Source organism: Pleurodeles waltl, chromosome 12, assembly GCF_031143425.1.
Source record: "Pleurodeles waltl isolate 20211129_DDA chromosome 12, aPleWal1.hap1.20221129, whole genome shotgun sequence".
Taxonomy (NCBI): Eukaryota; Metazoa; Chordata; class Amphibia; order Caudata; family Salamandridae; genus Pleurodeles; species Pleurodeles waltl.
The window spans coordinates 710013178-710035783 of NC_090451.1; the positions used below are offsets into that span (position 1 = coordinate 710013178).

Consider the following 22606-nt stretch of genomic DNA (forward strand, 5'->3'; position numbering starts at 1 on the left):
TGGCTCCTGAATCTAAAGGGTGCACAGAGCTTTGAGCTGTCGTTAAGGATTGGACTGAGCAAAGACTTCCACAGCAACCAGGAAAGCAGGAGCAATTTCTAGCAATGGACGTTCCGCTTATAGTGTAGTATCAAGTCTGTGTTGAACCAGAAACTCTAGCGGTCAAGGAGGAAAGATGGCGGATAACTGTGTTAGTGATGAAGTCTGTGTCTTTCTGCAAAAAGAGGGTGAGTAAGTGATCATGGAGCCAATTCAAGATGAATCCGAACCCTCTCCTAAGGTGGTGCTTGCTCTGTAATGGTCTCCTAACCCTGGTGCCACTCAAGTGCTCATCCTGGCATACATCACCTGCATCCTTCGCTGGGGTTGGCCTAGTTTCCATCTCGTGGTCACGAGTCTCTGCCTCTGCATAGAAAGGAGTAAATCCCAGTAAGCTTATGGCCTTAAGGACTATTTTCAATTTTCAAATAAAAAAAATGGACACTTCACACAATCGATTCCCAATGCAGACCTTTGCACAAATGCAGAACAGGAGCTCAGGTGAAAATTTCTCTGCAAAATGTCTGTAAGACTCACATCATTCACATTAAAAATACATTCAAGAAAAACTTTTAAAAGCAGAGTGGTTTAGTAATTACTTAATGGCATCAGGGCGAGACTCTGCAGAACAGTGCTGGCTTTAACAGGGGCCCCATGAAAGGATGGGCTCTGGCCAGAGCCCACGTTGCATGTGTTTTAAAATGTCTGTGTTGGATGACAAGAAAAAGTTAATGGGGTGCACGGTGAGGAGATATGGCGCTAAGGATGTCACTGTACCCTATGTGTTGTGACAGGGGAACCACACAAGGGAAACACCCTACCCTTAAGGTATACACAACCTCACAACAAATACAATACACAGTGAGGGTCCCCTCTTATAGAACCATGTATAAATTAATATGATAAATAGACAATATCACAAAGGTCCATGTCTCATAGAGCAAATTCCAGAGTCCATTGATGAATCCAAAGATTTATTGACAAGTTCAGAACATCAAAGGTAGATTGTACATCCAGCCAACACATGTTTCGTCTTGGGAAATGTTTAAATCCCTTACGACTTCTTCAGGGCTAGAAATCATAAAGATAATACACGAGTTAAGATCAATGTACTTAACCGCCCAGTTCACATCAATTGTGTACCAAAACCAAAAGGAGGAATTATTGGTCAATAACACCTCATAAAAAGTGAGAGGAAAGAGATCAACAACCAACTCCAATTAAAGAGCACTTTGCTAAAACACCCATGAGTGATGAAAAAACAGAAATTAACAACATGCTTAACTATGCGTGAAAGACCCAAGTCAATAAACACCAAAAAGCAAACACCCATAATCCATAGTGTATACGTGTACCCATAGAGAGATTACTTGTATTCAAATACCTTATAAATCAACCACAATTTAAAGGCAAGTATTTATCAACTAATACCAATCCAATATGAACTTCCAGCGTGACTGATATCCAATCTATGTTCAAAATCTAATGTTGAAGAAAAAGGGGAAGTAAAAGTGTTTTCAAACAAACTAATACTTAGTAAAAGCAAAACGTTACAACTTTTAATAGATCAGAATATACCATGACTGGCATAATCCGTAACTATAACATTTAGTCAGAAATCCGTGCCATAATATTAAAAATTACTCCATAAGTTGTGCTGCAAGACCACGGAAAATAACTATCAACGTGCCGACACTAACTCAATCCTGGAGAGTTACATTATTGGCAAAATGTGTAAACGCACATCTAGATCAGCTTACCCCCAGTTTGCTGGGACGGCAGATATCTATCGAGAAAAGTGGCGTCTTCCAGTACGGACGCCTAGCGTGTGCCCTGAACGCGCACACCCGAACCCGGAAGCTATATATACTTCCGGGTTCGGCATTCGAGCTGACCGGGGCACTAACAACAAAGACGGCACACCACTGCGTCAACCACTGCAGTTACCATAAGACGCAGTCTATTCACACTATTCACAGAGGGTACCAAAGACAAACATAGGGGGGAAGAAAAGAAACAAAATCTGTATCTCCTAATAAAGAAGCACTAAACACTTAGTCAGTTTCTAAGCAAAAAACAGTAATATTAGAATTGAATCCACAATGAGATTTTGTTACTACTAGCACTAACATTACAGGCCAAATCTTAATTAATAGACTACATCAATGGGGCACCCATAATATTATAATAACCTAAATGTCAAACACAATATGCCATTTTTCAAATCAAAGCTACTAGTCACCCCCACATTTCAAAAACTGAAGAATAAAAGGAATAACATCAAAAGGGGAAAATGAAACAAATCCCCACTCATTGATTGTGAGTTGTTGTGCGTTTAAGAGCCATTGATCTTAAATTCGTATGTACTCTATTTACACTGTATAACATTAGTACATTAAAAACACTTATATTGCACGTACTTGCAAATATACAAATTGTACTTATATATAATCACAACTGACCTCTTGTATAGCACAGAAAATAATAATAATTCCGTCCCCCAAGAAAAATTCCAGTTCCCTATCAGAATTCAATCCTGTTTCTACAGTTCTGAGTCTCATAATCCACAGTGCTTCTTGTCTGCGAAGACGCAATTCCCTATTGCCCCCTCTTGGGTTACGGGGGACATGTTCCAGTCCAAAAAATTCAAAACATTTTTTGGTTGGTTGTGCTTCACAGGTAGTCATATGTGCTACTAAGGGATACCTCACATCCCCATTTTTAAGTACCCGAACATGTTCTCCTATTCTAGTTTTGAGTGCTCTTATAGTGCTTCCAACATACATTTTTGTACATTTACAACGAACAATGTATACAACAAAATTAGAGTTACAGTCCATAATGGAGCGCAAAACAAATGTTTTGTCATCATGAGAGAATTCTCGCATTTTGTGACATGCCCAACGACAGACTCCGCAAGAGCCACATTTGTAAAAACCCTCCCCTCTCTGAGATAACCATGTTTTCTTCGGGGAGATAGTGGTGTAGCTAGGACTTAATATATTTCTCAAGGTTCTGCCTTTACGAAATGATGTAATGACTCCTCCAGCTACCACAGCCTTCAATGTCTCTTCCTGCATAAGTATACTCCAGTGTTTAATCATAAATCTCTTCAGAATCAAGGAAGCATCATTAAAATCCGTTACGAACCTCACCACACTAGACGTTTCCTTGGTCTCTTTTTGTACTCTGAGTCTCAAAGTGTCTTTTCTGTCAATATGTCTAGCTTTCAGTCATGCTTTCTTAATAATCTTATTAGAGTAACCCCGTACTGAAAACCTTCTTTCCATGTCATTCAACTGGGTAACAAATTCCGCATCTATGCTACAGTTACGTCTCGCCCTCAAAAATTCTCCATAGGGAATTGATGCCACCTGATGTCTGGGGTGAGCACTTTTAGCATGCAAAATAGAGTTACAAGCAGTCGCCTTACGGAAAAGCCTACTATGAATCCTATCATCACAAATGAAGAGTTCCACATCCAGAAATTCAATCCTAGCCGCACTATATTGGTACGTAAATTTAAAATTTATGTTGTTAGAATTTAAGAACCTACAAAATTCCATCAGTTTTGCTTCACCGCCTGTCCAAATCATTATACAGTCATCTATATAGCAACCCCAAAACAGTATATGTGTTTGCCAGATGACAGAATCTGGGCCCCAAATCCATGTGTTTTCAAACCATCCCATGAACAGATTTGCATAGGATGGAGAGAACTTGGAACCCATCAGCACACCACATTTCTGTCGAAACCACATGTTAAATAAAAAGAAATTATTAGTTGTAATGATGTTAACCATATCCAATATCTGTGTTGGATGATCTCAGACAAAACAAGGTACAATGTGGAGTGAGGGAGTTATGCAGTTCAAGTGCGGGGGTGCAAAGAGAGGGTTAGGGGTTTTGGTTATGGCAGTGGGGATGGAGTCTCCATAATACAAGCCCCAAGCCTGAGCATGGACCACAGCCGAGGTTACGACATGGACTCCAATTCTTCAGCTTGCCAGGGAGGTAGAAGGGGCAGTGTTGAACCATCCTCTGCCTCATCACGGCTTTAGACTTGTGCAAAAGGCAATGTGGTTTACACTGACGATCCGGCCTAAGACGACGCTCTCCCACGAGCACCATCACATCTACTTTTGGTGGAAGCAAAATGGGGTCAGAGTACATGCAAAGTGTGTTCAGATACCAAGATTGTAATTCCCAAAGTCCTAGTCTCATTACTACTGACGTTTTCCATGCCAGGCTTCAGTAACAGTCTCATGGCCACCTGTCACACGGTACTTGGCAGGACAGGCCTACTTTACCATTGAAAGACATCCATCTATGGAGAGTACCTCCCTCAATCTTTACGTGGACACCCCTGGTAAAAGCTACCAAGAGTTCCAGAATGTCCGCTACAGAATGTACTGTTCTGAGGCGAGACTTGACTCTGCTCTGGAGAAACATTATCCATCGGTGAGTATGACCATACCAGTCAAGCACAGGTTCTATACATCACTACAGTTAGTGTAATAAATAAGCAGGAGGCCTACTTTGAGATCAATCATCCCGCTAATGGCAGTCATCTAGCAGGAATACTGGACCAACTCACAGGACCCACAAGGACAGCTCTAAATCCCTGGAAAGTGCTGCCAATAAGCTCTGCTTGAACAGGGTTTAACTGGTGAGACTTATCTTTGGACTGGTATGTGTTAAGAAATGGAGAATGCATAACTGCTTGAGGTCTGGGCAGCTAAGAAGTGATAGTCCACTCAGAGACAGATTCACGCTTTTACTGACCCACTAACTCAAACACCAGCTTGGGTACCACTAGATGGAAGCCTGATTCAGGCCAACTCCGTGATAGGGAGTGGGGAGAGGCACAGCTTCATCCTATTGATACTACACTCCTGGCTACAGGAGTGTAAGCTCCTCCGTAGGGATTACAACACATACGCAGTAAGAAAAGGTTGCTAGTGTAGCGGATGGCTTCTGCCTGAGATAACGATAGGCACAAAGTTGCTAAGGTTTTAGTAGGGAGTAGGAAAAATAAAACCAATTTATTAGGGGCGCAGGTAGGCTTTCATTGCAAGATCACGGTGCATGGATTTTCAGATGAGCATAGACCAAAGAACACATTCTTTAATGTTAGGTTTGCAATTGGACGCAATCATTCTTCACCCTGGGACTTTCTACAAAATCTCTACTCAATGAGACCGTTGGATTGTTAGGTGAACTAGTGAGAATAAAAACCAAGGCCCAGTCACAGCATTTTTGCAACATTGACTATTACAGCAGCATCTGAAGGATGTTTTTCCACCTACCAGTGGTTACAATCTCGGGGTGAAAAAAGGGTTAAAGACTAGTTCAGAATTACGCTGCAGCAGCCCAATTTTGAGGTCTTGCCCAAAGTCAAAGCAGATATGAAGTACCAAGTGGCTCAGGACATGTTCCTAGGCATGCCCATCGGATGAGAAACGTGTGCCCTGAAGACTCTGCCCTTACGAATTCAGTAAATACTCTGCGTATTTAGTTCTGTGAACTGGACTCTAAAAAGCAAACCCTGAAGTTTGTCCAGCATCAGGAGCAGGTGCGATTTCTAGAGTGTTTCTGGCGTACAGAGAAATCTACTTGATTCAGGGAAACTATGGAATTTACACAATAGTGAGAGATCCAGAATACGGCAATAAACGTATACATCAGTATACACAGGACTCCTGTAGGTGGGAGTCTTAGTCACCAACAGTCCAAGTCTAGGAAATCTGGTTCTCAAGAGTACCAGAGTGACACTTTTAAGACCACCCCTCTCTGCTTCTTCCATCCTTCTGCAGTCTGTTCTCGCACATGAGGGAAGGGACTGCTGACTACAGTTTAACTTACTCAGAGTAATTTACTTCCCTAACCATAACTTTGTCAGGCCCTCTATTCCTTTTTCTCAAGACAGATCTATTGGTGCTTCTGGTAAGAAACAGTCACAGATCTGGTCCACTTTTCAACATCAAGTGTTAAAGAAATGACGGGCCTCTTCGCCAATATAGCTAAAACTGCACACAATCGGCAATCAGATATTCCATAGGTATTTGCCTGGCAGGAAACCAGAATTGAGCATCCCATGGTTATTTAAATAGGATTGTTAGAAGTCATTTTACAGTGGGCAAGTAAATGTGGTAAAATTACGTCTGTTTAACATTTGTATATTCAGACTGCCAATGGAAATAGTGATCAATGCTGCATGAACTAGATACATACCACAGCTGATTCACAAGTCAAACAGAGCCACGATTAGGACCACGAAGACACAAACAGGAGGCGCTGCATCAACAACATGGTTGCACACAGGCCACAAACTCACCTCGGTGCTGCATGGGGCTTGTCCCAGTCTCCTGCCCAACTGCCTGAAATAAATACAAGATTGTTAAAAGACCAGGAGCGAACCTTGCACTAGTTGCCCAGACAGATGCAACTAGATGAACCCAGGCAATAAATGACAGCAGCTACCTTTCCAGGGCCTCCTCCCAGACCATGGGAGGTTTTTCCTGCACTTCTTTGAAGTCCAAACACACCCTCTGGAGAGAGGGAGAGTTAGAGAAACCAGCTTACTCACATTCCACAAGCAAACCTGGCAAACAATGTCCTTGTTTGACGACTTGGGCATTGGTTACTTGGCACAAGTTCATACAAAAATAGTACCCAATACTGTGCCACGTGACCACTTTCAAATCTAATGCCAATGTCCGCAGGGTATGGTCGATGAGTGAGGTGTGTTCATCATACCATCCTAGATGGAAAAGTCAGTGATAAAGCATTATTCCCAAAGGAAAAAGACAGCCTCAAAATGTACCAGTTTGAACCAAATTACACTCCCTTGGAGTGTGGCCTCCTCCATCTGTCCACTGTACTCTGAAGGTTAATCCACCCATCCCTGTACTGCGTAACCCAAGACCATACACAAGGTCTGACAGACCGACTCAGACAGCCCATGCAACTTACCTGGACCCCTGGGCTTCCAAAGTACCGCTCTTGGACACTGAGGATGTAATCTTGCCCCAGAACATGCTGCAAGAACTCACACCTAAGGGAGGAGATGAGAGGTGGGCTAGAATTAACTTTAACTTACCATCAAGTTGCAGAAACTTTCAGAACACGTATGAGTCCCAGACGCAGCCAGTGAGTGACTAAGATGCACTTGTTACTGTGGAAATTTACTACATCCAAAATCGTGCACTAGGATTTAATCAACATTTCACACAACAGATGGAATGTTTTACTATAAAAAGTAGTTTTAGCCTTCGCGTCCATGGAAAAATATCCAACTTTCAATGCACACAATAATGCCACTACATTACAGTAGAAGTGAAAAATATTCTTACATCATTAAACTTTAAACGGAGGTGAAGCCCCTCACTGCTTAAGTGGACGTACACGTGTGAAAGATGGTGAACACAAAACGCAATGGAGTTTTTTGTAGCACAACAATTGTGAAATCTACAGACCAGAAAAGTAACCCTTGGCATCATAGGTTTGAATTTGAAAACTATTCATGAGCAGTCTGCCCAGTCAGACTTCTTGGCGATTATTGATTTCTTATTTAAAGAACCTTCCTTCTCCAGAGACAGCAGCCTTGCAGCACCGCTCTCCTGCACTTCAGTCTTTAAAATGCAAGTGTACACAACCGTTATCAAATAAGGTCTTGAGAGCCATGAAAGCACTCTTGCTAAACTTAGAGTGACTTCTCTTTTCAGAAATGTTATCAAATTAATGCACGCAATCTCACTTGTGTACTTCAAGGACACTACTAATTCCAAGGGAGTCGGTAAATGCCCAAACGTCAAGTACTCAAACTCTGTATCTAGTCTTGGCTTGCCAGAAGGAATAAGGGGTGCAATCTTAGCCCAATAAGCTTTTAGGAGCGGTGCAACCATTAAACCAAGGTTAAACCCGAATTAACCAGACATTGCTACCTTTGCTTCAACAAGAATGTGGTCTGCACGTTATTTTAATTTGTTCCTAAAATCTTAAAATCTAGACCAAAATGCTTAGGACCACCTCAGAGTTTACACAGTTAACATCAGTTTGAACAATTGATTAGACAGAAGACTTGGTAAATGGGAAGCTCGTTACACAGTAGGACTGAGGGGCTGATGGTTATTGCTGAAGACCCGAAGGGGTGTGATCAGACACAGCCAATGACTGCTATAGGATCACGTGTTAATAGGAGGTCCTCTCAACCGCTTTTGTTGTCTTTGGGCAACAAATGTGACTTAGTAACAATAACTAGCAGTGGTTTGAAACTTCACCCCACCCTCTAACTTCTAGCTATTTAGCAGTCACAGAATATATATTTGAACAGCACAATACAGAAGTCGCCTTCACATAGGCAAGACACCCCATTCCTTTACAGCCTTCAGTCGTTATGATCAATTGTAATGAAAAGAATCAACTTTGAGAGGACTCAAGACCCACTACAGTAGCCACTGCAGAACTGACAGCCGCCCAGGCCCAGATCAAATCTGACGGATAATTTGTAAACTGTACCAGTACTGTGTTTTAAATGTATGTTACCTAAGCATCTTAAGAACTAAAAAAAACTATAAGTTACTCAGAGTACATCAACAGCAGTAGAGACTTCAGGACGGATTTAGAGTTTGCCAGAGGGGTTACCCATCACAAACCTGATGGATATCCCATCCACCATATTACATTTCCATTACAGCCTATGGAACTTTCAATACGGCGGACAGGGTATCCGTCACTTTTGTGATGGAGTAATTCCTCCGCCAAACTAAATCAGTCAATTAGAATGTACTCCCTGCCCCTGGGCCTCACTGCCTAGGGAGATAGTGGGCTGGTGGGGGTTCTAGGAAGGGGGGGGGGCAAGGACAGAGCAGGCGGGATAGGAAATACCCCGGGGTGGAGCAGTGCTCGACCCTGGGTGGTGAGGGTATCAACTACTACACATCCTCTCAGATGTCAGTAACATCAGCAAGTACACCATAGAGAACTCAAGGTGCCGGACCCCGCGCATCTACCATGGTTGTCCCCAGGCCAGCTTCCAGCGAGCGCCAAGGAGAAGCTGTGGGCTGCGGCCCCTCATTCCCCAAGAACTTTAACATGTACCTTACGGATCAACCCAAACAGAGCTCTTTTCCCACTAACCCAGTCCATTTCCATCTCAGGCTAATGTACATTGACAACCTGCTGATTTTACACTAAATGTCAACTGCTCATCTAAGACAGACTAAAATCTGCCCTTATATAAATTCTCATTTTATAATCACAAATTTGAACAAAGCTCAGATACTAAAGCTTGGGAAGAAGCAGTGAATCATCTGGGAAGCCCTAGAACTAAACTCCCAGTGGTGGGCTCTGGACTAATTTTAGTAGTTGCTGCATTAGGCTCTTGCTGGTTCATCTCATCCAGGATTATGTTACCAAAGTACAGTTGAGGGTGACCTCTTGTTGTGGGTTAGCTGGGAAATCATGTTTACTGTAGCAGCTACACACAGAAAAGGCTGCTCTGATACCCTACCAAATTCTTTGTAGGGACATTTTTTGCAGAGAGGCTTGGAAACACCATTACAGTTTTCATGATCACGGAGAGGTGGTGAACGTCTTGAAATAAAAGCTTTAAACCAAAAGCCAGAAGTAGTGAGTTAGTTCATTGGGTAAAGCCAACCCAACTTAAATTGCACAAAATATTAATATACATAAAGGACTGCACCTCCGATCTAGAGGGTGGATCCTTTCTGCCCCCTTTTCTATAATCATTGACTATGAATTATAAAACAAGACAAGACAAGCACAGACCTGAGGAGTATCCCATCCACTGTATTACAAGTGCCATAGGATATAATTCCCTTTTAAGACAGCATAAGCGTCATGTTTGTTACAAAGTCACCCAAGGCTCCATAGAACTGCATGAGAGCACCATTATCTGGAAGGGCCAGATATGCATCATAAGGGCCAGCAGGTCCTCAAAAAAGGGGACAAAGAAAAAGGCATCACCCTTCATGTCACTGTACACAAAGCATGTGTTGCGCCACTGTAGCTGTAAAAAATAGACATAGCTACTACTGCCTTAAGGACAAGTGACCAGTCAGCATGATGGGGGTCTTGTTTGTTTCATCTCATTTAGTCCCCATGCTAGAGTAGAGTTAAATACCACTTTTGTACCAGAGTTTACAAAATCCTGGAAGGTCAACAAGGATAACATTTATAATTACTACCTTTAGAATCTGCCCAGGGAAATGCAATCATCTGTTGCTGTACACGACTAAACAATGTCCGAAGGCCCGGTCTAAAGTCTGAATCATTTGTTAATTATATGAGCTCAGGGGCTGGGGCTTGGATAACATTTTCTATGTTATCCGAAATCATATAGTGGGTTATCTGAATTGAACAGCAATGAGTGGAACTGGTCTGTAAGAGGTACAGTTCAGTTCAAACTGTGAGACACATGTTGGCCCATGGCTAGTAAAGGCGTTTAAGCTACTGTCTGCATGGCCTACCTACGGTGTAACAGTGTTATGGCTACAATGTTAGTGTGAAATAGACATCAGATTGGATTTTACCGTAAATGCCAGTGAATTCTGTATTTATGCCATGTTTAGATTTCTAAATATATAAAAACCAACTGTTTACTACCACACGTTTCATCGCATCACCCCAGGACGCATTAACTTACAGGTCAGTCTCCTCTTTCTAGCAATTTGACTTCTGTTTAAACCGAGACATTGAGCACCAAGACTACATCTAGTGAAGCCTTCTCGCCTCACCTGAGCTCCAGCCACACCTCTCACCGCACCAGAGCATCATAAAGATATTGTTTCATGAGAAGCAACGCTTAGCAGACCACAGCCAGAGTGACTAACCACACTACAGCGATCGAGCTCCGAGGATGCCACACCAGAAAGTCCAATGGTATTGGGTGCTGCTGGAGGAGTTACATTTCATAGTCATCATAACAGACAGTAGCACTGTTCCCAAGCTCCATGCTACCCTTAACCTTAAGAGGTCAAGACAAGGTGCTGGGCCTGTGACTTGGGGGTTACAGAAACCTCACCAGCAAGTGCTTATGAGAAGTCTCCAAGGTTACAGCAAGGCAGTCCACTGCAGCATCTCGCTAGATCTTCACAAGCCACTACGTACCTTTGCGCCACTATAGGAGAGATCTTGGAGTCAATGCCTGAAGAATGCTCTTCTCCCAGTCTCCTTGACCTTAAGTTCCTTTTTGGGTCACCTCAAACTCTGGACCCAGCAACTGAGGTTTCTAGACATGATTTCAGCCTTAAAATTCAGGATTTTCTATAAATGTAACCCAGAACCATCTACTTCACTGTCCAATTAACTCACTCAGCCGTCAGGAGAAAAATAAAAGATCCCACCCCCAATGTATCATTCACTGGGCAATATGGCAGGAAAATAGTAGCAGAGAGCAAGAACATGGCCCTGTCCCCATGGACACCAAGACGCCACCAGAATCACAATCCAGACATAGAAGTGAACCAAACAAGTCAAAACCCAAGTGGAGAGAAACCCACCTGAAGGTATCCCTTGAGGGAATAACAGGGACCCATAATATCATAATCTATTGGGTTGCTCCATCTGAGCTGCCTAGTGAGGCTGTCTGCCAGTCAGTCTCACAATGCTTTATGGCAAGCTCAGGAGGTTCACACGCAGGCCTCAGTGAAGGTGCCAGCACTGGAGAGTGCAGCCAACTGCATTTCATATTTGTCTAACAAACTGCTTACCTGGGAAACCATTTGGCATGCTCTGTCCAGGGGTCATCATCTTCCTCCCAGTTACGAAGCCCTCCGTCACAGTAGAAACACTTGACCTGGTCCCCATGGCCTGTAGAAGATAAGTGGACAGTCAGTGGCCAGGGCCTGGCTGCCCGCAACAGCCCCCACATCCATCTGTCAAGAAGCACCTCTTCCTACTCCAGAGGGACAACGTGAGCCCAACTAGGGCACCCAATCTGCCTACAACTTAAAGCAATTTAGTAACGAGGGGGGCTCAGAAGACACTCCAATGAAGATGCAAGTCTGCTTAGAATGGATACCAGTTTAAATATAGTTGATAGGTGATAAACAGTTGACAATGCTAGTGTTTACAACATTCAGAATATGCATAGTGAAGATTACAGATTTTTGTGAATTATTCTATGGCCGAAACAGAGCAAGAATCAAAGACAATAAAAAAAAAGTTATCATAGGACTGTAATTCACAGGTTCCCCAAAAAAGTCCCCATTGGAAGTCGAAGTGTAGATTTTTATGAACAGATTTATTTTAAGGGTTGGAATTATCCTTCTACATGATGACACCAAAGTCTTAGATATTTCTGTTAGGTGGTGACTTTATGCACCAACTTTAAACTCAACTTAAGACCAGCTTTGGCTTGGATCTTACCATGGATATCTTTGGATACTCTGGCATCATTGGATGTGATGTTCCCGTATCATTTTATTGTTGCACAGTATGTTGCCTTGGGACACTTGAAAAAGAAGACCTTTGTATTTCTGACATTTACTTGAATTTTTTTATATGAATAGTAACAGGTCTACATACGTGACAGAGATCCATCTGTAAATGAGACCCATGGAACAGCTGTGTTAGTTTTCATGTGGTGCCCTGGTTCCATTCTTAGGCAAAAAAAGGATTTTGTCCTAGTTAAATTTATTAAGCAATGGAAGCAGCAGTTCAAGTTGTGGATGGTTGTTCATGATGGGCCATGATTGAGAGCCCATAAAGGTGAGACTGAAGGCATTGCGAGTGCCTCATGCTGCTTCTCAGTTTGCCCTAAAGTGATTTAGACTACGTGCTGATCCAATTCTTTACCGCTGCACACCACAAACAGCAACAGTTACATGTCGCTCTGGAAAAGTCTTCGATCTGCAGATGAGGATTTCAAAAAGAGGTGGGGGGGCATCAAGTGACCAACAGTGTGAGACTGCAGAAGAAAAGCGGTGTCAAGTGGTGAACGGAAGTGATGATACACTGAATACTGCTACCTCCATTCCCCACATGCATCCAAAAAGTAGTCTCCCAGTCTCAGAATGGAAGCATTTTCAACTATTAGTCAGAACAACAACAAAAAAAGAAAAAAAAGAAAGAAAAAAAACACAAATCGATGGTTATTCATTTTATCTAATACAGCAAGAATAATTGCCACAGGAATAGACATCATTGGATTTCCTGTCATCTGTCTGCACAGGAAGTGACATCCCTTTCTGCATTCTCCCTACTTCAGTTAAGTCTTTAGGAGACTAGACTGTCTGGGATTCCTCAGCAAATAGACACAGACAAGGGCCTTACCTGTTTGGAGCTCTTAGTGGAACAGGGGTTCTGGCCTTAGGTGGCCCTGACATGGTATGATCAGGAAAATACATCTTTTGCATGGTGTACCTCCAGACTTTTGACTTCTGGGTTTTTTCTGGCTGTAAACTCCATGCCCCCTACCACTTCTAACCAGTAGTAAAGCATGTGCGCTTCACTTTTTACATGAACCTATTACATAACCTATAAATCTCTAGTATGTGTGCCTGAATACCTGGGACTTAGAAACTTTTTTGGCTCCCAAGACCTGAGAAGGACCAGGACAAAACTGTCAGACCAATCTGACCAAGGTGTGTTGCAACTGGGCTGAAGATTCAGGTTTCCCCCCACTGAGCTTTTTCATGATTGCAATTCCTCATCTGTGGGATCTCATGGAAACTGTCCAGCCCTGTGGAGGCCCCTGAGGCTACAGTCTACAGCCTTCCTTTGCTGGATAAAGGCAAGCTCCAAGAAAGTGATGGTGTGAATGAGTAAATCTTTCCTGGAAGATGGCACCAAAGAGTATCCAGCCAGCGCGGGCAATGTGAATTTCCCCTGCTCCGAACTCTCTCCAAAAACCAGCAACTTCACAGGGACCTTGTCTAAAGGTTATCTGATCTTGTGAAGCCCTCCACCACAGCATGGTGCCTTACTTAGAATTTTGGGATTCCGTTTGAGATTTAATCCCAAGGTAAAACATCTGACCAAGTTGAACCTGGTTTATGTCCCAACCTGTGCTCTATCACCCTCACCAGACACCCAGGACCAGTCTACCGTGACTATTTGACTACAGTTGGCACTTTACGCTTTTTAGAGCCATTTTTTTTTTTTTTTACTACTTTGAAAATGCATATCTCCAGCTTCCCTAATTAGAGTTTTGTTGTCATTTTATTTACACAGATGTACTTTATTTTTATAAACTGGTTTTGGATTCTTGTGTTGTGTTTATTTTATTACTGTTTTGGTGCTGCACAAATACTTTACACATTACCTGTAAATTCAGCCTGTCCTATCTGTGCTATACGTACCAGGTAGTTGAGCTCATATTAAGTGGCTTTGGTGGTTCAACCTGTGAAGGTTTGTGTTGGTTGCTTAACGGAGGTCGTTGTCCCCATTTAATAATTATATCTTCTGGTAACAAATTATGTTATGTCTCAAACAGCACCCCATTCTGCCAATACCCACAATCATACTTCAGTCTAGACCACCCAAATATGCACATAACATTTGAATAACACATAGACCGGATGTTTTAGATCTCACATTAACTACCACCAGCCCTCAAACATGTTCCAAACTCATGAATGCATGCTCTGCAGTACTCCATGCACCAGACCTCACCAGTCACAGAATTATGGTCCACCTCTAATCCCTGCACACCATAGACTATGTTCCCATAGACACAGAATCCCACACATTGACTGCACACATCTGAGAATACGCCTCTATCATCCAGACGTCCGCGTGGGCCTGCACCCTAGGCAAGAAACAGTCAACTCTATGGAGCTGCTCACATGCCAATTTCTACTCTCCGCAACTCAAACCATCTTGTCTGCAGGCCTCCTAGTATGAGCAAGGACCAAACTGATGAACTCTGAACTTTTCGCCTATCTGACATCCCCACGCCACCTCCAAGTGACTAAACCTCCCAGACAGCACAAACAAAAAACAAACTCACATTCACACAAGAAACTTCATCCTCACTCTCAACACAAAGTGGTACAGCATGTGGTAGCCACATCCTCGACCTGGTCTTAACTACAAGACCCACAATCCAATGCAAACCACCTATAATGTGGGCTGGACCAATCACTATACAGTTCCCATCTTCCTGCTGAGCCCCCTACCAACAAACCAAGGCCAACCTAAGAGAAGACCAAACCTGATTCTTGAAACACCCCCCCAATAGAACCCATAATGCTTGAACTCCTCTCCCACTGTATCAGTGCCACGTCCGACACGAACACCTTCCTAAACAACTTCAACAGTTCCTTTGGAAAATGTGTGAACAGACAACCCCAAATAAAACATCCAAGTGCAGACCAAAACCTTCAGTACTTTAAAGACCTTGCTGAAACTAAACCATCCATCCACAGACAGGGAAGAAATTAAATAAAAACAAAATTCCCAACGACTTCATGGTACCGAAATGCCTCCATACAACAAAAAGGCAGCTCATCATGTTAGCTAAAGGAAGTTATTTTGCAGAATCAATGAAGCCACTCACAGAGGCAGAAGATGTTTCAAGGCAATCAAACATTGCATTAATCTTCTGCCATCCTCAGCTGTCACACAATCCACAGAAAAGTGCAATTTGAGCAAACTACTTCAGTGAAAGGAAGAATCCGAGAGCACAAATCCTGCTTCACCTCTTAAGCCCTCCCCTTCCTGTGGATTTTCACAATGGTCATCATTTAAAGCCCCATCTCTCGCAGACATGCTCCACTCCCTCCTCCTTTTGAAGATGCCTTACACTCATCCTTCAAAGCTCTTTGGGACTCATCTCAGCCCTACTCACCGTTGTCAATGCCTCCTTCACTCAAGGCAGTTTCCCAGAAGATCTGAAGATCAGACAGATCCTCTCACTACTAAAGGAACTTACACTACACCCTGATGTTGCCAACCATCGACCATCCCTCACCTACCAACGTACTGCCAGGTTCACTGACATGCAGTCTCTATCCACCTCCAGGTTCACACTAAAGCTAACTATCGCCTGCATGACTACCAGTCTATCTTCAGATGATGGTGTAGCATGGAGACCGCCACCTTACACATCGAGGGCAGCATCCTCTTGACCACTTATGATGACCCTGCCTCCTGATATTGCCGAGCCTCTCAGCTGCCTTCGACAATCCACCATCCGCCCTCATGTACTCATTGGAGTCTTGAATGGGATTCACCAACAACTTTTCACTGGTCCTTCATCCTTTCCAACCAACACCAGGGACAGTATTACAGAAAGTGCCCCCGGGTGCAACAGGCATGGCATCCTTGGGACACATCAGCATTCTAGATGGGGCCCACAGACGCTTGTGCGGCCCCTTATGCGATACTGATAGTGCTGGCACACTTGTGGCACCAGCGCGAGCATTAGAGGGCGTTCCTTCATTTGCATGCGGGTCATGCAAACTAGGGAATCTGGGTGCCCCTGCCTCGTAATCCAGAGATGGGCGCAAACAAGCGGTCAGGTGGCGCGCTGTCAGTTCGCCTCGTGAGGATAGGCTTCTGGGGATGGAGGTAGTGTCCCATGGACCCCCAAAGACATCCCCTTGCAGGCGGGTTTAGTCCTGCATTGCCCCCGCCTGCAAGAGTTCTCTCCCCACTTCAAGGTGCAGTCGGATTGCAGTCTGCACTGTGAAAGGCAGAGGGGCTTTAAAGCAGCTTCTCCATACTTCACTTGAATGCGCAGCCTCCATCGCAGCACAACTTTGTGGTTGCCCTGCGCATTCAATATAATAGGGTACACTTTCCCAATTGCAAGCTGAACACAACTTTACAGGTGCACCATCTTGAAAACAGAAAAATCCGATGTGTAATAATGCCCAGTTTGTTCACAAGAGCACCCACAGGTTAGAAAAGCTTCAAAACAGTTGTGGAGTTCCCCAGGGTCCCATTCTGTGCCTTGTTTGAGCCGCTTGATGCTGCACTCAACAGTATCAAGATTAGTCAACCAGCGGAACATACACCGCTCTCCTCGGAAGCGTCTTCCATGTACTCGTTGGTATTGGCAGCTCTATGGCTCTGCCTCAGACATCCCATGTCTCAAACACAGACTGCGCATCATCCAGACCCCAATGTCCAGAGCCCTCCTGAAGCTCAAGCCAACCAAGACAGAATTCCTGACAAGAAACTCAGTGACCAGAATCTAGATAAAAGTATTTTCACTTAATGTCAAGTTGTTTGGGTTTACTCTGGACACCTACCTCCCCTGATGGAATACACTCACAAATAAAAAAGGGGGGGACGGGCTGGTACCGTACCAGCTATCCGTTGCAGCACATCTCATCCAGGGTCTATAGAAATGATCACATCACTCCATGCTGATGGCACAACTCTGGCTCCCCCTCCCCATCCGCACATCTTCAAAACCATCACTTACGAGGCCAACACGAGCAGCAAAGCACCCTTGGTTTTCTTGCAGACAAACTCACCAAATCTCTGGTGGTTCTTGGCACAACAGTAGCCAGGATACCATCAGTCTGCAGACTAAGAAGGGTAAAAAATAAACAAGGCAGCAGGCCTTTTTCATGTTTGCGTCCAAGATCTGGAACAATGTCCCTGAATCCATCATAAAGCTCCAATTTCGGAAAGAGCTGAAGACTCTGCTCTTAGAAGAACACCACATCACGTGCATTAACTGTCACACCCAGATACCTCTCCTGTCACGTGTCGACCTGAGGCTTTTTAGTTACTCTTATTTGGAAATGCCCATTTTATAGCCCTCACACCTTTTTCATCCCAATTGAAGCAGTACTGCTGTCTAGGCGCTATCTTGGCAAGGTAGCGGTTGTTCCATGTTGGGCCAGCTACTTCCCAAAAACCACCTGGGACGTGCTGGTAAACAAGCATCACATACGAGGGTCCTCTGCTGGCACAAACAGTTCTTGACTTGGTTTGGGCATTATTGTTCAGTGAGTAGTAGGCATTGTTGAAGCCTCTAGGCGCCTTCTCACCACCCCTTCCATGGCTGTTATCTCCTGCTGCTGGTAGGCGCTTTACGACTTCCCAGCCTAAGTCTACAAATGCAATTTTCACCCATGGCTGGGAAACCTGGGCTGGATTTCTTCATTGCATGGTGCAAATGATGCGGCTGGATGGTTACCTCATTTATAAACCTATTCTGCGGGCTGCTTTTGTGGCACCTTGAAACTGAAGAAAGCTTCTGTGCGGGGTGTTCCTGCAGGCACAGTTCAGACATAAGCCATGGGTTTTGTCCACCAGCAAGGCATTTAATCTATTAACCATCACCTTTGAGCCAGCTAGGTCTGGCAACATCCCCCAGTGACAAGGAAGCATTTTAATGCGCTGCTTCCTGAACTGTTTACAGACACAATCCGCTTACTGGAGCGACAAACATTGCGACCCACCTACCTTTCATGGACATAAGGCGGGTGATTTTTGAATGTCACTAAAGCATCGTGTGGCAGCGCAATATCATTTACAGATCGTTTATTTGCTATTGGAATATCACTAACTTTGCATAGACATGCGGTTTTATTACTAAAACTAAGTTTGTGAATATTTATCATTTGTGCATCACCAAGTTAGGTGCCTTGATTTATTTTTGTGCTATTAAACATGATGCTGCCATCACACTTTGGAATTTAAAATGTGCTTCAATGTTGGTTTCCCAACAGCTGATCTGCACAGTTCATTTGCAGCCTCTCTCCATTTTAGTTTTCTTTCTCTGGCTCCAAACTCAGAGGAGTTCGTAAAAGCTAATCTCCATGTTAAAAAATAAGCAGCAATTTGTCAGAAGACTGAGCCTGACATTAGACCTTTATTTTTGGTGTGCTGCGCAACAAATGTGGCAAGATAAATGAATCTTTATTTGGACATTTACGGCCAAAAGAAAAAAAAAAAATACGCCTTGCAACCCACAAATTGGCACACAGTTTTAGAGATAAAGGCCAGACTTGAGTTTCTTGTACAAAACAGTGCGTGGATTTATACCCACTTTGATCCAAGTCTAGCTTTATGTAGGAACCTCATTAGCGCTTCTGAGGTGGGTTGACTAGAGGGGTCAGGCGACCCACAGCTCAGTCTGACACACAGCTCTGAGCGGGTGGGCAACAACGAGCCTTGTCGGAAGCTGGGACTGGCTGGGGAAACTCACTCCCACTGAGTGAACCTGGGCGGGAAGCGTCACTCCTACTGAGTGAACAGCTAACAGGTCACGCTTCACCTGCTCAGATGGACACTTCCATTCAACGCCCCCAATTCGGAATCACACACTCACCTCCATTTCCCAAGCGAAGCTCTTGCTCAGCTCCAGGAGAGGACTCAAAGCCTCAGCTAAAGTGTACAACTCTAGAACCAGGCAAACTAGTCCGACTAGGCTTTGGCCTCATACATTCCTCGAAATCTGTCCAGAAACAAGGCCAGCGTGGTTACCCGGGAGTATTGCAGACCCTCCAGCTGGCTCTGGAACCCACCTTGGCCATGAGAGGGGCGGGGGGGTCCTCTGGCTCTAGCTACCACCTTGGCCATGAGGGGGGTGTGCCTCTGCCGCCCACCGTGGCCATGAGGGGTGGTCATCTGGACATCACCTTGGCAATGCCCGGGGGAGAGGGGTGGGGGGGCAGTGGGAGAGGTGTTCATCTGGCTCAGGATACCTCCTTGGCCATGAAAGGGGGGGTCCTCTGGATCCCACCTTGGCCATGAGTGGGGTGGTCCTCTGGGACTCACCTTGGCCATGCTCTGCCAGGGGGGTGGGCTTTTCCTTTGGCTCAGGGTACCTCCTTGGCCAGGAGGGGAGTGTTCTACTGGCTCTGGATCCCACCTTGGCCCTGAGGGGTCCATGGACTGGCCTCTCAGCCAGAGCTTCATATAGAGGACAGAGCCATGCACAGGGCATGTCCAGGAGATTCCAAGCTAGGAGTGGGTCTTGGTTGCCAGCCATTCATCAGAATGGGCCCAAGTCTTGAAGACGAGTGAGTCTTGCTGCTGGGACTTGTGGTTGGAAGACATCACCTGCACAGATGAGGTGTTCCTGGGGTTCACAGGGTCATAGTGAACCTGTCCCAACCTACCTGGACTGCTCAGTCCATAAACGCTACATGCCATAAAAAATTGACTATTTCTGGGCTGAGTAGTTTCCTCTCTGGTAGCGCTTGGGAGGGAACTAGTGTGACATGTTCTAGCCCAAGAGTTGCTATTTAGGTGAGGTGATGTATAGGTTAACAATTACCCTCCACCTCACTCCCAATGTTGATTATTATTATTTTTTTGGGGGGGCGGGGCAGTGTTGGACTCACTCATGGCCTCTCAGAGGATAAAAAGGACACTACAGGGCTTTGTTCCAGGGTGTTGAGCTCAGTACACAAGTACGACTTTCGCACACTAGTTCCCTAATGATTTGTAATTTCTTTGTTCAAGTTGCCGCTATAGCACCTTGTGATGGTCACCCTTGTGTTTGATTCCATTCAATAATCTGATATTAGCCTGTGTATTTGGATACTTGCTCAAGAATATTTGTTCCAGACATCATGTAGGCCGCACAGGGGTCAGACTGAGCCCCAGGAAGCCTAAAGAATTCAGACATCTTGGGCCCTTTTTTGTGCCTTAAGTAGCTTTGCCTTCCGACGGTGCTTAATTTGTAAAAAGAGTAAGTGCCAATGACCTCATCAGGAGACCATTGCAGCCTGCCCCACTAATTGCCTCCACCCCCCCCCCCCCCTTTCAGGGCTACAGCGCTGACAGCATCTACACAGCTACTAACCATGGCACCTTACAAGTGTGACAACTCAGACTATTCCAGGCCCCCTAAGCTATAAAAATGGATTGGGCAGCAGGTACTAATCATTTTTAACATATGTTGAATTAATAAAGCACTGTTGTCTTCATCTCAAATTAGACAAATAGCACCACCATGGGGCAGATTGTCATAAGTGCAGGTGCAGAGTAGCGGAAACCACCAGGTCAAATTATGCACTAGTGCCGGAGTTGATATGATTGCTGCTTAGCTTTTAAAAGTCTGTTCTTGCCCACCTGAGAGTGGACCTCCTGGGACAGCGGAAACCTTAGGGTCATGTATCAGTAGCTCATTTTAGGCCAGTTATCCGCACCATCACTACAAATTTTTGGCACCTCTCCACATTAGCTTTTCTGGTTTGTCAGTGTTTTCGGATATGAGCAAGTGAGCCTATCAAAAACCTGCTCCCCAGTAATCTGGCTGATCTCAAAATTCCTAAATCCCCTGAACTCAGCCACATTCTGATCCCGCTACACACAAATCCCACACATACGTCAAGAATATTTGGTATGCTGGGTGCTCATATGACATTAACTCCCTTCTCCACACAACTCCCATTTGGTCTACAGAGCAAGACAGTCTTAAGTGATGACTAACCATTAACTGGTTAGTAACCTGAACAGAACCCACGGCTTGGTTTAGAATCCGGAATCCGAAACAAGGACAGCTCAGTGCCTTCCAGGCTCCTTCACCTTTCACCCCTGAACACCGTCACTACCCCCAGAAGAGCAAACTAGGCAGCACTCCTTCACATCAGCCCGGCTATGAGCTGTCCAGCTAGTCTTCCAAACCCACCAATCAAGAGGATGCAGGTAACACGCTTAGAAGGCTCTGCTCTCCGTCTGGCACCGGAGGGTACCCACTCATAACAGGAGTCCACGGACTGCACACCAACATCAGTCTAGTTGAGCACAGCAAAGTAAAAGATGGAGCGTTGCTGCCGCACCAGGAGTCATCTTTGAGACTCTTCGGATCAGGGACACAGACTTGCTGCGAGTCTGCCGACAAACTCCCCAATTAGCCCTGATGCAAAGTAGCCACTGCCGGAGACAATGGAAACCCACTACTTTCAGTAGTTTGCTCGATTTCTTCTACCCTGCATCCAAGCCTGGACGCACCCCATACCATCAACCACTACCGCCACATGGTTCTGGTGCCTATTTTGGCTCAGCTGACGTTGGATCAGTAAATGTGCACAGGCTCTACAGTGGTCAAAAGGCTGCCATACCACTGGTGAACTCTTAAAAGCGATTACATTTGTTACTGCTGCTCACACTTCAAATTAGTGATTAGGTCAGAAGTTCCACACTGACAAAAGCAAAGTTGTGCTAAACTGATGGGGCAGAAAGGACATGCTCTCCTTTGTACCGCTCCAGGCCAAGTGTAAGCAAAGGGAGCAGTGGGCATTTTACATACTCCCACACCCATCCTCATCAGGAGCCTGCACAAGATTGGAATCCAAGGACTCCCTCTACACCGCATCTGCTCCTTCTCATTGGCTAGAACACAAGCAGTCACCCTGTCATCCCTGCATCTGCTAGCTTTCAAAGTGCTGTGGAGCCCTTTAAGGTTTACTGCTCATCCCCACCCTATTCAATGAACATGATACCTCTTACCAGTGTTGGCCGCACACACACTTACCGCCTGCAACATGGAAGTCACTAACTGGATGAAACTGTCACAAGCACAACTCCAAGAAGACACAAGTAATGATCTTCAAGAACACCTCAATGGGTGTCCAAATGGTGGCGGGCTGAACTGACGCAGAGCCAGCACCCACGTCAGCAACCT

General features: G+C 44.7%; 1 protein-coding gene across 2 annotated transcripts in view; it reads right to left on the reverse strand.

The window, feature by feature from the left end:
* Positions 1–22606, reverse strand: part of LOC138266949 (baculoviral IAP repeat-containing protein 7-B-like) — a 39940-nt gene that overhangs the window by 1066 nt on the left and 16268 nt on the right. For both annotated transcript variants that reach the window (XM_069215749.1, XM_069215750.1), the window contains exons 3-6: positions 11775–11874; positions 7015–7096; positions 6377–6419; positions 349–405 (exon numbers count right to left, since the gene is read on the reverse strand). In XM_069215749.1, coding sequence (XP_069071850.1) covers positions 349–405; positions 6377–6419; positions 7015–7096; positions 11775–11874 — 282 coding nt within the window. The remainder of the gene's footprint in view (positions 1–348; positions 406–6376; positions 6420–7014; positions 7097–11774; positions 11875–22606) is intronic.